General features: G+C 39.8%; 1 protein-coding gene across 3 annotated transcripts in view; it reads left to right on the top strand.

The window, feature by feature from the left end:
- The first annotated feature begins 1,409 nt into the window (after positions 1-1,409).
- The window catches only part of LOC146582328 (protein diaphanous homolog 1-like), a 33,657-nt gene continuing 18,904 nt past the window's right edge, over positions 1,410-16,162 (top strand). For 2 of the 3 annotated variants that reach the window (XR_014894695.1, XM_085295204.1), the window contains exons 1-9: positions 1,410-1,542; positions 1,646-1,740; positions 2,119-2,220; positions 2,595-2,834; positions 3,231-3,360; positions 3,570-3,695; positions 3,877-4,040; positions 4,495-4,627; positions 8,662-8,751. Coding sequence is in view for 2 of the 3 variants with exons in the window: in XM_085295204.1 (XP_085151330.1) it covers positions 1,732-1,740; positions 2,119-2,220; positions 2,595-2,834; positions 3,231-3,360; positions 3,570-3,695; positions 3,877-4,040; positions 4,495-4,627; positions 8,662-8,751 (994 nt within the window). In the remaining variant the exon portion in view is untranslated. Of the gene's footprint in view, positions 1,543-1,645; positions 1,741-2,118; positions 2,221-2,594; positions 2,835-3,230; positions 3,361-3,569; positions 3,696-3,876; positions 4,041-4,494; positions 4,628-8,661; positions 8,752-15,553; positions 15,598-16,162 lie in introns of all 3 variants that reach the window. The other variant, XM_085295214.1, reaches the window with a different exon arrangement.

The raw sequence follows: 16,162 nt of genomic DNA, 5'->3' as shown, positions 1-16,162 counted from the left end.
CTGAAAATAGATTTTACTAACACTGATAATTAAGCACACATAAGGGTCGGTCCGTATCCGCATTTCTATTTCTGTTTTTGCCCTTCTACTTGCCTTCTCTGTGACATTAAAACCATAACTTTTGATGTCACTGCATCAGGGCATCTTTAGGCAGTTGAAGCAGGTAGTCTGCTGATGATGAAAGGTTTTTGCCGGCACCATTGTTGACTTTTTGCAGTAGCTTCTTTTTGTATATGTGTGGAGTTCTTGTATCTCAGCTTTATAAAGATGAGGCAAGGATGCAGCTATAGACAGGCTGATAAGTCTCAAATTGTGATTTAGTTGGAAAAGATACACTCAGGGTTATAGACCAGCATGCAGCAGAAGGGAAAACCATGTATTTTATGGACTAGTCGGCAAAACAAAATGTGAGTCCCTGCAAACCAGCAAGTTTTGTAATGTATCATCTGGTATATGCAGCTGATGGTTCTGCAATGTGCATACCAAATTTAAAGCAACATTGATGGAAAAACTCTGATGATAACACATTTATAAGACCATAACTATAGATGATTGATACATAGAGTCAGGTGATTTTATTGGTCTGGCTCTATGCACAGCTCTTGATTTGTCTTTCGATAAAATATCAAAAATCTATCCCAAATTTACTTCAACTCTTTTTCTGACCCACAACTGAAAATTCATTTAAACAATATAATGAGATACAAGTAGCTTATAAATATCAAGTACAAATGGTTAGATATTGATGGAAACAACAGTTGTGACATCTGGATCTCTGCTGACCCTAATGTGCCTGGCTATGTGTAGAGTGGGCTGCTATGTGGTCAAACCCGTGTTCATCATTCACTCCTCATTCTAATCTAGTTCACATCCTCCCCCACACTCTGACACATCCTTACAGTCACAATCCTGACCTTGTCAAAAGAAGTTAATGAAAAATGCCTCTGAGTGTGAGTGTGTGCAATAGGTGGGTGTGTCTATGTGCAGCGTGGTGAATCCAAACTTCAAATGCCTTACAGCGAACAACTGTCTGACCATATTTAAAAGGCCCACATGCTCCAGGGACATGTTTCCCCTGGTGCTGCAGCCATTTCATGTTAGTTCAGTTGTACCCCAAACCACTGATGTGATATTCCTGACACCTCCATGACACCATACAGTTTGGAGAAAATGAAAAAAGTAAAAGCTGTGCCAAGTCTGTCAGTTTTTATAGCCATCACATGTGCCTTCTGTCCATCAATCAAATCCACTTTGTCTTTTATCCCACTAATGTCACTACTCCCCCCCCCCCCCCCCCCCCCCCCCCCCCCGTGTTATTTCCGTTTAAGGGTACAAGTCATTTAAAATTATGAAAGATGACAAGAAAATTTTGTTACAAAGGCTCCTCTTTTTGCTTGCCGTAAGGGAATATAAAGTTTTCCTTGTCTCTGTCCATATCTACAGCTAAAAAGGAGCAGGATGGTGGGGATGAAAAGAAACAGGTGCAGAAGAAGAAGGTGAAAGAGCTGAAGATTCTTGACTCAAAGTCTTCACAGAATCTCTGTAAGTCCACTATCCTGATACCACTATATTCATGACCATGCTTTTTATGTATAAAATGGGGCATAATTAAGTAAGTCATGCTTCTTGTGTTTTTCTCATGAAGCTATTTTTCTGGGATCGTTCCGTATCCCTTATGAGGAGATCAAGAATGCCATCCTGCAGGTTAATGAGAAGGTCCTCACAGAGTCCATGGTTCAGGTATTGACTGAGTGTTGTTATGAATCTGTTCATTTGTATTATAAAATAAAATATAGTTATTTGATAAAAAGGATTTTCTCTTTCCTTTATTCCTATGTGTTACCTCTCATACTAGATTTATAGGTTTAATGTGTTTGACTGTCTGTAGACTGATAAGTGAAAAAATGAACTGGATGATGGTGTGTGCTTCATCTACACTTTTATTTCAGAGTGCCTGTTTTGTTGATTTTCAGCAAAATGACATTTTTATTTAACTTTATAAGGCTTTCAGTTACCCTGAAGTCATATTAAGATCCTTATGACATAGTAAATAAAAATCCAACTTTTTCAAGCTTGTTCATGTGTCTTCCAGTATACATTTCTCTCATTGTCACTTAGAACCTGATCAAGCAACTGCCAGGACCAGACCAGCTGGGTGTCCTGGCAGATATGAAGGATGAATACGATGACTTGGCTGAGTCTGAACAGTTTGGAGTAGTGGTAAGGAAACTTGCATATACATGTGCAAATGAAAGCACAGGGAAAAAATAGACACTTCTCTTTGATAAGATGGTTATTGTTAAATTGTCAGCTGACTTGAAGCTGACTAACCACAAACTTGTTGTGGTGTCAGTATGAGTTGTAGAAAGTGTTGAGATGGTTCGTTTTCTAAGATGGTTTGTCAGTAAATTAGACACACAGAATGTCCTCATGCTGTTAAACAAAGGGGCTTTGTTCAACTGTAGATTTCGGTAATGGATGAACTCACTGCACTTACCCATAATTGCATGCTCTCAGACACGTGCAGACACACACACACTCACTGTAGCAACAAACAGGGAATGGTCTCGTATGCCCCTCTCTTGTTTTTCCAGATGTCCAGTGTGAAGCGGTTGATGCCACGGCTTCAGGCCATCTTGTTCAAGCTGCAGTTTGAGGAACAGCTGAACAACATCAAGCCGGATGTGGTGTCTGTGACAGCAGCTTGTGAAGAGCTTAGGAAAAGTGATACATTCGCCAGGTTGCTGCAGATCATCCTCCTTGTTGGGAATTATATGAATTCTGGCTCTCGCAATGGAGCAGCATTCGGCTTCTCCATATCATACCTGTGCAAGGTGAAGTGAAGGGGGATCATATGACACACACCCACAATAAAAACTGAATGAATCTACTGAAAATCCTGTATGTAACTGGAGAAATACTGACTTTTTTGTTGTTGTTGTTTTGTCTTGTTTGGCTCTTCTTCGGCTTCGTCATCATGGCTTCAGGTACAGGATATATACCGCTATTACTAGCATAAAGACTTGAGATAGTAAATTCTTCATCTTTAAATATTGCTACACTGAGTGTATAAACACTATACTGTACTTATAGTTGTACTTTTATCACATGTTTTAATAATAGAAACTGGGCAATAAAAGTCCAGCCAAAATGTACATTCAGGATTAGAAACTACTCACACCTATGTTGACATTGTGTCCTTTTTTAAAATACCTCTTTCTTCTAATTAGCTTCGTGACACAAAATCAGCTGATCTGAAACAGACACTGCTCCATTTCCTTGCTGACGTGTGCCAGGAGCAGTATCCTGATGTCATGAGCTTTGCAGATGAGCTCATTCATGTCGAAAAGGCCAGCAGAGGTGCGTGGGACATGTAACCCATATTATACATATTATTTTAGCAGATCTTTAAATAAAGTGTGCTTATATTGTTTCAGCAAATAGCACATCATACCTGAGATCTATTTAATGCTCTTATTCACTGTATCAGTCACTTCAAGTCAATACCAATATGACAAGCTTCATCTGTGGGTGCTTAGCAATGACAACATTTTCCTTGTCCATGGCAGTTTCTGCAGAGACAGTTCAGAAGAACCTAGAAATGATGGGCCGTCAGATCAAGAGCCTGCAGAAAGATTTGGAAACCTTTCCTCCTCCACAAAATGATAAGGACCTGTTCGCGGAGAAGATGTCGATATCCTTTCTATTCAGCTATTAAATAGAATTGCTCAGTTGGCCTCATTTAGTCAATGAGTTTTGTTTTTTTGTTTTTTAAAAAAAGAAATCAATGGAAATGTCATGTCGTGATGACAGTGCTTTTTGTGTTTTCTTGTGTTTGAATGACACTCCTGTGTACCTTAACACAATGTATTTACAGCTTTGTGAGCCATGCCCAAGAACAGTATGAGAAACTAGATCTGATGCACAAGAATATGGAAAAGCAATACAGTGATCTGGGAGACTATTTTGTCTTTGACCCGAAAAAGATCTCTGTCGAGGAATTATTTGGGGATCTCAACAACTTCAAAAACATGTTCCAGGTGTGTATGTGTAAGTCTAAATGAGTAAGGAAGTAAAAACAAGGTTGTTATGGTTTTCAGTCTTTTTTTACCAACCTACGAAATGAATGTGTGTGTTACGAACAAAATTAAACACAAGTTCAGTTGCAAATAATGTAATGCATCAAAGGCAAATATCAAAAGGATTGACTGTACATCTGACTGTGTTGACAAAATAATGAGTCACTCCATTATATTATCTGTTTAAACATTTGGGAGGGCTCCACCTTAGATAACTTGTCTGCCAGTCATAAAGAATAATGGCCAGTACTGGTTTTGAAGTTTTGTGTACAAAACTTCATTCATCATATCCATCATACATGGGTTGCTTTATTCACTTTCACTCTTTCAATGTATGTAAGATATTCTTAAACGATTTCTGTGTTGAATTTATGTAGCTAGAACTTAATATATTTTCTACTTCTTTCCCTAACAGCAAGCAGTGAAGGAGAATCAGAAAAGAAAGGAGGCTGAAGAGAAGATCAAGAGGGCCAAGCTGGCGAGAGAGAAAGCAGAAAAGGAAAAAGAGGAGAAACTCAAGAAGAACCAGCTCCCTGACATCAACGCAGGTCACCTTTGCTGCATAATATATATTTATGTGCATGTCAATGAACTGGAGAGACACTTGCCACGTCTCTTCCTTTGCATTTCCCTCAGATTCCTGTTGGGGGCAGTCCGAGTCCACACATCTGGTGTGTGTGTGTGTGTGTGTGTGTGTGTGTGTGTGTGTGTGTGTGTGTGTGAGAGCAGCCCATTTATTGACCAAAGTTAATCTAATGTTGATGACCTGTTTTAAAGTAAACAAGAAACAATGATGCTTCACATAAACTGAGGACAGCATTGAAGTGCCTGACCTCTTTTCACTCCTCCAGTAATCATGAAATTTTCCACCCCCCAAAAGAATACAGAAATAGCTCCCAACTCTCCTTATCAGGAAAAAACATGTTTCCACTCTTCTGGTAATGCTTTTACACTTTAAAAATTGCTGGTAGCATTATTGTTCCCTTTAACAAACACATGCATTCTGACTCTCTCGTCCCTGTCTACACAGTAAGCACTCAAATCCTGCCTTGGAGACGCATATGTATACACAGACTTTTCCCCCTTCTCTCAGTCTGTGACCTACTTTCAGTGCATTCCTCATCTCTCTGGCTCCACTTATGTTCTGCAGAGCCCCTGCTTTTTCACTGTAGAAATGTGCTATAGCCTTGGTACTCTAAAGAGTGTGTGTGTGTGTGTGTGTGTGTGTGTGTGTGTGTGTGTGTGTGTGTGTGTGTGTGTTACAAATGACTATGTCATTTTGTTGTGAATGTTTTTTGTTTTGCTTTGCCCATGTGTTGAAGAAACATTATGGTGGCCAAAATATATGTGTGTGTGTGTGTCTGCTTTTCAAACTCTTACAAAAAGTCTTTCTGGGCTTTATTCTAGTAGTGCATGTTCCAGCTGGCTTCTTTTCTCTTCTCCCCTTCTTGCTTTTATTTTACCACTGCCAGGTTTTCCCCTTTAGCTCTCCTTTTGTATGCAGTTCATTTAAAGGGCAGTTCAAGCCACCAAGACTCCATTTAGAAAATTTTGCCTCAGTGTTTAAAGTATGGAAGAGATATATAATAGAAAGTAAAGTTTCATGTTCAGCCTCTCGAGACGTGCACACATGGAACATAATAGTGCCTCAAAGATTAGTGTCTCTGTGCACACATTTAGTGGACAGGGATCATTTACATACAGGTGGAATATTTGACTGTCCTGTAGCCTGGAGTCCTTCTACACCGCCTATTTGAATTTAACCACACACAAATTTGGCACACCCACCCACCTGGTCTTTGTTCTGTATTTGTTTATAACCCTCATACTGGCTGCTATACAATGGCTGTTTTCAGCAGCTGTGCTTTCACACGCTGACATGTTCCTGGTTCCCTTTTTTCTGTCTCTCACGAATCTACTTGCATACCCTTACTATCTCATGAATTCTCTGAATGTTCCTTTGACTTTCTGTCTCTGTAAACATATAATACCAGTTGTTGGTTAAACCCTGGAAGGTCAGTGTGTGTTTGCAGTTTGTGGCCTTGCCATTCCCATGTGAGTCAGACTTAGTGGAGTCTCAGTTTGCACATATTCTAAGCATGTGATGCTAGTTACTGTGTATAAATCATGTTGAGATTCTTTGGAAATCATTACATGTTGTCGTTTTTATAATTGACTCATTAAGTGCTTTGACTTGCCTTTTCTGACTCGCATAGCAAATATAAATACAGGGGTCAGTATACTAAACTGGCAGAGTATTTTGTTGCCACACCCAGTACTTGACATTCCAAGCTTTTTAGCTTTTTGCTCTAATTTTATCTGTTAAAAACAGTCTACTACTATCCCTAGGCCATCTTTGGCTATACACCAAAGCTTGCTGCTACTATTCCTTATTTCTACAGCTAGGTGTCAGTACAGTCTGTAAAAGAATACCTGAGACCATTTTTTTTTTTTATCTATGTGGCAAAGGGTGTTTGCATGTCTGGTTTATCCTCACATAGATGCTTGTATGGGAACTACCACTGGGAGTGCCCGTGCTCCACACAGAGAGCAAGTGAGGAAACATTAGTGTGGGGGAGGGTAGAGGAAGGAGGATAGTAGGGCAGCAGATGCTCTGGTGGGGATTAGACTGCAGTTGTCTCTTTGAAAAGGGGGTTAGAAGAGAAAGGCGCAAGCCACAAGAGGGGATGAGACAGGATAAGCCTGAGTTGCCTGATGTCTTCACTGCAGGTGACTGTGAAAAATGGAGAGATTCATGGCACATTAGAAAAACATTAGAAAAAAGATCTCTCCACTCACTGATTTTCTTTATCATGCTGTCATCTGCACGTTTGTCATCATCAACAGCTAAATTTTTCCAATTCTATTTTCATTTGTTGATGTGTGAACATCCATTAGGGGTGCTATTGATCTACACAAGATTATATGCTGTGGTGACGGAGCTGTGTGTGTGTGTGCGTGTGTGTGTGGGAGAGAGATGTGAGACGTGTCAGAGCGTGCGCGCATTTATTGCAAATCGGATCGAAAGAGACATCTTTAAGAGCTCACAGTCTAATGCCATTGCCCTAATTAATCCATCTTATGTTCTTACATGCTTTAGTCAGTAACTTACTGTTTGTGTCAAGCACTAAATATGTGTGTATTCCTTCTGCTTTTTATGGTCAGTAGTATTATTGAATCTTATATTTTTTAGGCTTATTTCAATGTATGATAATTAGTTAATTGACTTTCAAGTACCATTCAGTACCAATGAAAACCAGTGTCTTGTGTTTCCCCTTTATGTCACTTATTGCTAACAAAGTAAACTTGTAAAACTGCTTTTTGATTTAATAGTGTTGCTCAATACTATTGAGAGCACAGGCCCCTAGGCCTGTAAGCTGAATCTTCATTAGTTCAGTAATGTTTTATACACAGCTAGGTCATTGTTTGGTCCTTCAGTGCCTTCAATGCAGTGTTCCAAAACACAGTTGTGTGTTTGTGTGCTTGCAAGCATGTTTTAAGCCAGCCATGTGATTGATGCAAGCGGAAATTTGCCAGATGTGTTTCCCTTGAAGAAGAAAAATCTCTGATTTTGATCCCAGTGTGCAGTTCTAGGACATGGACATTAAGGGGTGTATATGAGCCACGGTAGTCTTGGGATGTGTGTAAGAGAGACTTTCTCTGACGTAACAGGCGAGACCATAGGCCATCTGCTTCATGGCTTACTGCAGGATTAAATATTGTGCGTGTGAGCAGAGCTGTGTGCTGTGTTTGGATGTGGGGGTTGGGGAACAAACAGAGACACAGCATAAACCTTTAACCCCCAACCCCGCTGGCCCTTCCCCAGACCCCTCTGTCTCCATTCAGGTTCAAACAAAAATAATTAAAGCCATCTGCGTGAGTGCTGAGCCATGCCACTGAATGTTGCCCACAAAATAGTCAAAGTAGTACTCTCACATGTTGCTTTGAGATTGGGCATCCTGCCTGGTTTAACCCACCTTCTTTTATTTATTGCCACCTGACACTGAAGCTCTGTTGAAAATGTAGCTGTAAACAAAAGAGACCACCCATGTAAGCTGTACCTGTAAACTTATACAGATAAAAGGTTAATTTCCAGTTTGTACCAGTTTAACTGGAAGCCACAATTATGCATTCATTCTGTTTATGTGGATTTGGTTTCAGCGGCTGTTTTTCCAATAAGTGTGGGCTTGTGTATATCTGAAGCAGTCTCCCTGAAAATGCATAGTGTAGCCCCTAGCTGTGGAAGTAGCTGAAGTAGGTCACTGCTTATCTGGGTTAATGTAGCTAATTTAACAAAATAGCCACGTAGCTGGTGAAGATCCACACTGTGTATAGTGCTATATTAGAAAAACAGAAAACACCAGTGTGTGTGTGTGTGTCTCTCTCTCTCTCTCTCTCTCTCTCTCTCTCTCTCTCTCTCTCTCTCTCTCTCTCGTTGTTAGATGGCTAGTATTGATTAAAAATAATAAGCCTGTTATAATGTGTGTGTCATGCATAGAAGTTAAAGTGCTTCATTACGTATTAATACTGATCTATCGTTTCTTGATTTATTACTGATTATGTTTTTTGATGGTGTTCACAGAGGATGATGAAACTGGTATCATGGATGGCCTGTTGGAGGCGCTGCAGTCCGGTGCTGCTTTCAGGAGAAAGAGAGGACCACGTCAAGCAGGTACTCACACACAAGCAAAACAGTAAATCTTCACAAAATATGCATATGTTTCCACATTTCATGCGTTACTTGCTTTACAGATTTCAGTTTACTTCCACAGATATATAAGACTCATTTATTCTATCTCACTTTCCATTCTGTCTCCAATCTTCTCTCAACACAACAACAGATTTGTTTATGTTCCTTTGCCTTTGTTCCATCTGTTGCTCTGCTCACAGGCTGAGTTGTGGTAATATTCTTTCACCATGGTTATAGGGGCAAAGCCAGTGCAATCAGAGGCTGGCACAACAATAAAAGAAGAGGGAGAGTGCCAAGGGTGGGTGTGGACAGTAGGATACTTTAGGGAGAAACAACTGCTGAGGGTGTGGTGGTGGAGTAGGAAAATATGATAAATAATGACTGTAGGAGGGGGATGAAACCAGCCCGTAGGCAGAAAGTTTGTTGACGTGAGTGGGCAATACAAAAGTTGTGGTAAGTTATTGTCGGCAAAAGTATGAGGACACAGGTGCCTTTAGCAACTTCAAGTCAAGATATGTTTTGCTCTTTGTCATTTTGAGATTAAACTCCATTTACACCAAAGGATTTATGAGCAGAGTTGGACCCACATAGTCGTTACAAAATACCAATAGTTTTACAATTTTACACTAAAAGAGAAAATGTAAAAGTTTACATTATTATAGCCTTGGTGCTCTCAATTTTATTGACTTATTAGACATTGAAGTACTTTCTCCCACTTTCCTATTTTGTTTGCCATTCTGTGGCTTGTATGGCCTAGTAAGATCATGCAAATGAAAGTGAGGCAGCAGGAATTGTTAGTATAGTAACTTTGTAACATGATTCCTGGTTGTGAGTGGGAAAGTGTCCCGCTGCCCATTAGCTAAGAAAGAGAAAACTCTAGAGAGACCGTGTGTGTGTGTGTGTGTGTGTGTGTGTGTGTGTGTGTGTGTGTGTGTGTGTGTGTGTGTGTGTTTTTGTTCACACGCACTCTTGTGTGGGTTCAGTTTTCGCACATAAGCAGAGTTGTGGAAGAGTTTGTGCAACCCGATCCCTTTCACAATAGAAGCCAGATGTGAAGCACTGGTCCTGAATTGCACTAAGACCCAGAAGGTAGTCCCTGCTCTTTTCTCTTCCTACTAATCTGTTGTTTTTTTGTTTATTTTATACAACTCTTTCAATTCTTTATTTTGGACTCAGAATTGATAATCTTTGAAAACTTTTGGGTTCTTTTTGGACCCCACTTCCATCTATAAAAACTGGTGGACCTTCAGTGTATGTTAAACCAAAACATTCTTTAATTTCCTCCAGACATTTTGTTTGTGAAAAGTAGAACGGATAAACATCCTTGGGGCTGAGCTGTTCCTTGTAGAAATCCTACATTTTGTGACTGTTTTGTGACTGTTCCATGTCACCAGAGTGCTAAATTGGACTGCCAGGGAAAAAAGATCTGAAGTCAGGCAGATCCAGCCTCCCTGACTTTAAAGGAATATCTCAAGTCTTACTTACAATGAGAATAGCTTTTTCAAATAAATACAGTTATAGGTATTTGTCCCTTTTTTTTTTTTTTTTATCTGTTGTTACTCTCTCTCTTTTCCACATTTCAGTTACCTCTCAGATGTAATTTTCAGACTAAAAGGGGGAAAAAAGCAGAAAAACAAATAAAGTAACAAATAGCTCAGGCTCATCACCACTAAACTGGCTGAGATAGCAGTGAAAATTAAAATGAAGGGAGAAGCAGGAGCAGGGAAGAAAGAATGGGGCCCACTTGAGGACTCAGTCATCCATAATGCTGTTGGGCCACCTCACACTCCCAACAGGAAATACCTGAACATGTGTATGTGAAAGAAAGGGAGGGAAAGAGCTTTCCTCCCTGCACATACTTCTGTGGTAGGAGATTGTCGGAAAATATAAGTGGCTCGATGTATCACATCTCTGCTTAGTCCCTCCCCCCTGTCTCCTCTCTTACCCCATGGTGTCATTTCTGTTTTTGTTCTGCCAAAGTTCAGGCTTTTCCATGGAGAATGTGGAGGGTGTGAAGCAGTGCTGTTTTTTTGTTTTTTGGTGGCATTCTTATCCTTGTTAGGAGTTTTTCCTGACTGGTATTCAAAGGTTTCTCCTTTCCACTATGCCCACTTTGCTTCTTAATGCCAGGAAGAGCCTTGAGTCTTTCACCTACACAGCAGGAAGTGTATGTGTATGTGTTTGCACACATGTTTGACTAGCCAGTTGAGTCATAAGTCTTAATTTAGTAAAGCTGAAGTAGGAGGCACATCCTGACTCTGGCTCAACACATCTGGCACCAGTGAAGCCACAGGCAGCCTTACAGAGCAGGGAAAAAATATTGTATGTATGTATAACCCCTTCACAGATGTTATGTATAATATCATATGTGTTTAAAAAATGTTGCACACAGGGTAAATTGAAAAAACATAAATACAAGTCAGAGTACAAGTACATTTTTTTCTGTCTCTGTTATGTAGTAACACATCACTAAGGAAACGCAGTTCTGTGAAAAGGTTATTCATAATCTTATCACAGGGAGATAATGTGAGGTAGATGCATCTAAACTGTAAAGACTCATAAAAGTGGCATCATTGAGTTTCTCAAATCCCCCATCCTTTCTTGTTTTGACATTTATTAACAAATACCAGTAGGTGGGGCACTTGGTTGCAGGTTTTGCCTCCAAGTATTTTCTTTTCCTCGCAGTTAAAGCACAAATAGTGTTATTACAGATCGGATGTTATGAAATGGGTCCAATCATTAATGCCCTTAAAAGTATTTTCTCTTGGGTTTCATTGTGACTATATTTTATAACCTAACATTAAAACCCTAAAAAGGAGTTCCTGCTGCAACACACCCTGATTTCATAATTTTGTTGAATGAGAAACAGGAACTGAGGCAGAGCAAACTTGATTAGCTTAACACTGAAAAGTGATAATCAAAACCACAATAAATAAGACAGTATACATGTATGTGTCTACTCACTTTCAGTCTAAATATGCTACTAATACTGAAGTTTTTACTGTTTGTTTATATTGTTTTATATATGCATTATATTCTTCTTGACAAATGTAGCCCTCATCTGCAGATAGACTTAAGATGGTGCATTGATTGCTCTTCATTAAACAAAATAAAATATGTAATGGGGCTGTAAGTCATTCAGGCTTGTTTAGAGTCATAACACAAGCCACTGTAGTCTAATGATATTTACTTATCTATACTCATGTCTAGACTTCCATCTTTCCTCTTGAATAAAAGTAACTGCTCCCAGTCCAACATTATTGGTTCAGTTTCAGTCATTACTGTTGCAGGTACAGAAAGAATTTCAACATAGCAGTGTAGAAACCCTACAGCCAGCTTACTGAAGGTATTTATCTGTTTTGCATTTATTGGCAGATAATAGAGAAAAATGTTTGGGTTTTGTGAAAAGTACATTTAAGACTGTCTCGTTACACCAGAGGTGTTGTTTATAGATCATAGTTGAAAATGTGGCAACAACACCACACACTCTTTGCAATTCATATATACAAGTGATATCCTATTGTAAAATGATATATAACCTGTGTAACAACACTAAGCTTTTATAGCCTTCTTACACACACGCACGCGCACACACACACACACACACACACACACACACACACACAGAGAACAAAAAGTTATACTTGTATAAAAATATTTAGTTGAAATACAACAGCCTCAAATGTTATTTTTGTTTACTGTTTTTGTCTGTGGAGCTGTTGATTGATTGCTATTGTGGAGACCTTCCTCCCTTCTCTCCTCTTTGTTTCCTACCCTTACAGCTGCTGCAACTGTAGACGTCACGAACTCAGTTTTAAAAGATTACTAAGGGGACGTATTGAGTGTGTTGTCACGCTCATTTTTTCACAGCGTGACTGAATGGGTAGCCACGAGGCTGTGGAAGCTATAAAACTCCTCACCTTTGACCTGCACCTCAGCTCACTTTGTCCATGTGGGAATGTTGGCTGCGTCGAATGAGCAGACTGTATGGGGGATCCTCAGCTGTCTGCCCTCCGTCTGTCTACCCCCTTCTTAAACACACACACACACACCAGATGCTCGCATGCCAACAAAGGCACACATGGATGTTTGCATACCCATACATGCACTCAAACTGGCAAATTTCATTCCAGAAGACAGACAGACTTGCATCCAGCACTATCAGTGTTTTGGTTTGAGCTTTAGATTGTTAGCTTTGCGTCTGTCTGTTACTTTGCAGAAACATAGACAGCTTGGATACATCAGGCTAATTTCGTTGTGTTCAGAGCCATTTAAGTAGAGGAATGACGTGTCTATGAACACACAAGAAACCCATCTGCTGGGTCATGACCCCTGCTAGAGCAACCAATCATAGTAGCAACTAGCTGACAAAGCACCAATCACAACAGAGAGACAGACATAAAGGGCTTAGCAACAATAGAGGCACACGCCAGCTCTGCAGACGGTCCACTCCTACTAAAACAGAAAAATACCCCTTCACAGATGTTCACAAACACACACGCATTCATACTAGTGAGACAATTTAGAACAATGGGAGGGTGCTCATCAATATCAATGTCAAGCCATAACTAGAAAACTGGTGAGGTCACATGCTTGCTTAATACCCACTGAGGCAATAAAGGTCGACGACACCAGTATGCACCAGTTGACAGTGACCTAAAATTCAAGCTTATGCATCAATACTTAACCCACAGACACTAGTGGTGTCAGATGACGTCACTTTTCCCACAGTACTTTATTGCAGAGCAGCGCTGTGTTACACAGTGCAACCTGAGGAGGGCGATACAAGTCCCTGCTAAGTTGGAGAAACTGATGGAGGTCCAGTCTGCATCTGCAAACACACCATCATCCTATATGTGGCACCATGTTGTGTTGTGACTGTGGTTTTTCTAAAGATTCTGTAGAGTCAACAAAGGGTGTGAAGATGGCTGCTCCCTTGTAATACCGCCATATGGATTTCATACTCATTATAGTGGGGCAGTTAAATCTGTGATGAAAGATAAGGGTGAGATTTTTGCCTTAACAAAAGAGCTAAGCTAGTTCTTGTTACAGTCTCCTCTCCATCTGTCCTACACTTGCCCGTCTGCAAATCCTCTCATCACTTTCCTTCCTGTTTCTCTATTTTCCCCTCATAAAGGCAGCAGTATGCACTGTACAACAAAGCATTCTTATGTTAATCAGGTAGTCATTATAAAGACTCCTGCGGTGTAATTTGTTACAGATGATCTTTCACTATACTTTTTGTGCCACTGACCAACCTCCTGTGTGCAAACACACAAATTCAATCTCACACTCATCAGTAAATAAACCCCAAAACAGTCTTTGTGTAAGTCCTGATATCTCATTTCCTGTTGTAACAACCAGCCCTCATAACAGTTACATGGATCATTTAGTCAATATCAGATCTAGTATGTTTATGCAACACACATGCTGAAAACTTCCTGTTTGTTTATAATGGCGTTTGGTGAAGAACTGTTGCATTTCTGAAAAGTATGAAGGCTCTTTGATATGTTTCAGGATCAAAAAAATGCTGCGTGTTTTCTCTCAGGCTTGAAACAGCTCCTTCCAGTGATCTATGAGATATCTAACAGCTGTTTTCACAATATTAATCTTTACACATGAAATCAGTTGTTTGCTTTTCATTTGTTGAATGTGATTGGTCAGGGAGAATTGAATATATCTTTGTGTAGTTTGGATCTGAAAGCTTTAAACAGTAAGATCTTTTCACTTTGCCTAAATATGCAAATCTGTGTCGAGATGTATCTGTTGTTTTTGCTTTATACATCTTTATTACTTTATGTGGCAGAAATATTTGCATGTTATGCCATATTGGACCATTTCATAAAGAAAAACATCCATCATGGAAATCTGGTTGAGAAAAAAAAAATCTATATAATTGTGTTGATTTTCTTTTGGCTGTGGGTAAAACCAGAGTGGCATCAGAAGTTCTTCTAAGCAGTGTTCAGTGGGAAGAAAGGGATACCCACTAAACTCATTAGGTGTGGGTTATAATTGAAAACATTTCAATATATCATGTAGATTGCCAGCCTTTATTACTTGTGTTTATGTTATATTTAAAAAATACTTTGATGTTCTTTTTAAAACTTCAGTCTGTTCATGTATTCACTTCTTACACATATTAGTTCACACATGTTAACTATGTTTAAATGTAGTTACCTTCAGAGTTTCTTCTCCATACTTCAATCAGTAGGTTTCTGTCTACATTCATATTTTCTCATCCTGCTTCCAATGTAACAACCTTCTCATCCTGACTTGTATCACCTCTTCTCACCTCCTCTTCTGTTTTCTCTCTCAAGAGGGAAGTGGAGGAGGATGAGAGAGGCAAGGAGCTAGGTCTGACAGCCTTTGAAGAGGCTTTTCTCTGTAGGCTGGAATTTTTAGGACAAGCTCAGCACAGGACACATACACTCTCTCTCTCTCTCTCTCTCTCTCTCACACTCACACTCACACACACACACACACACACACACACACACACACACACACACACACACACAGTTTCTGGATCATTTGCATAATTTCTAATTAGTAAGTTTATAAGTGAGGGACAAAAATAGAGACGGAGGAAGTATGAAAGTACACTGAGGAGAAGATAAAGTGCACCCATGTACCGGTGTTTATGACAGGGGAGTAATCTCTCATAGGAAAGGGTGTAAGGTGATAATTTGATATACTAGCTGTCTGTGTGCTGCTCAGACCAGCTGAGACTCACAAAGAAGACAAGCCTAAATCTACAAATACTCCTTCTCCTCTTTCTCCCCAGACTCAATTGTGTCTTTGTCACAACTAGTTCTGGAGACCTGCTTGGTAACTTTGTGTGTTTTTTGTGGTGCTTTTTGTTCTACTCCTGTGAGAACCATACAACAAGTCTCGATATGTTGTATGTGCTACCATGATTAATTTGCATGTGTGTGTCTGTTGGTGTGCTGGATTAATCTGCATTTTTTTTCTCCTCGACATTCACGTGTGGATTTACTGATGTTTTTTGAGGATTGGAGTTTCTGAATAAACATCAAGCATAAAATAACAGCAAACACAATCTCCCACTGACCTATATAATTCAAAATGGCTGCTGCTGCACAGCTGTCCTCCCACACATGAGAGTGAGGAGTGCTAAAGGATAGATTGAGGGAATGAGAGAAAGCCAGGCTGCTGCTGGTGCCTGTGTGGGAGGAAAGGAAAAGACGGTAAGCAGGTAGAAGAATAAAAACGAAAGCATCCTCAGGGCACGATCTGTCACGCTTGTTCTGTTTCTCTGTCTGTCCATGTGTATCTAATCTCTTCTCTCTGCTTCCAGTATTCCTCATGTATATAAATAATATATACATAACTTCCTATTTGTGTCACTTCAAGTCCTCCCCTTGCAGCTTTT

The sequence above is a fragment of the Mchenga conophoros genome, linkage group LG2 (genome assembly GCF_057382185.1).
Source record: "Mchenga conophoros isolate Kocher_MC1m ecotype Shallow Benthic linkage group LG2, M_conophoros_male_GT1.1, whole genome shotgun sequence".
In the NCBI taxonomy this organism is placed as follows: domain Eukaryota; kingdom Metazoa; phylum Chordata; class Actinopteri; order Cichliformes; family Cichlidae; genus Mchenga; species Mchenga conophoros.
The sequence above is the reverse complement of the archived record's forward strand: the minus strand, read 5'-3'. Positions and strand labels throughout refer to the sequence as shown.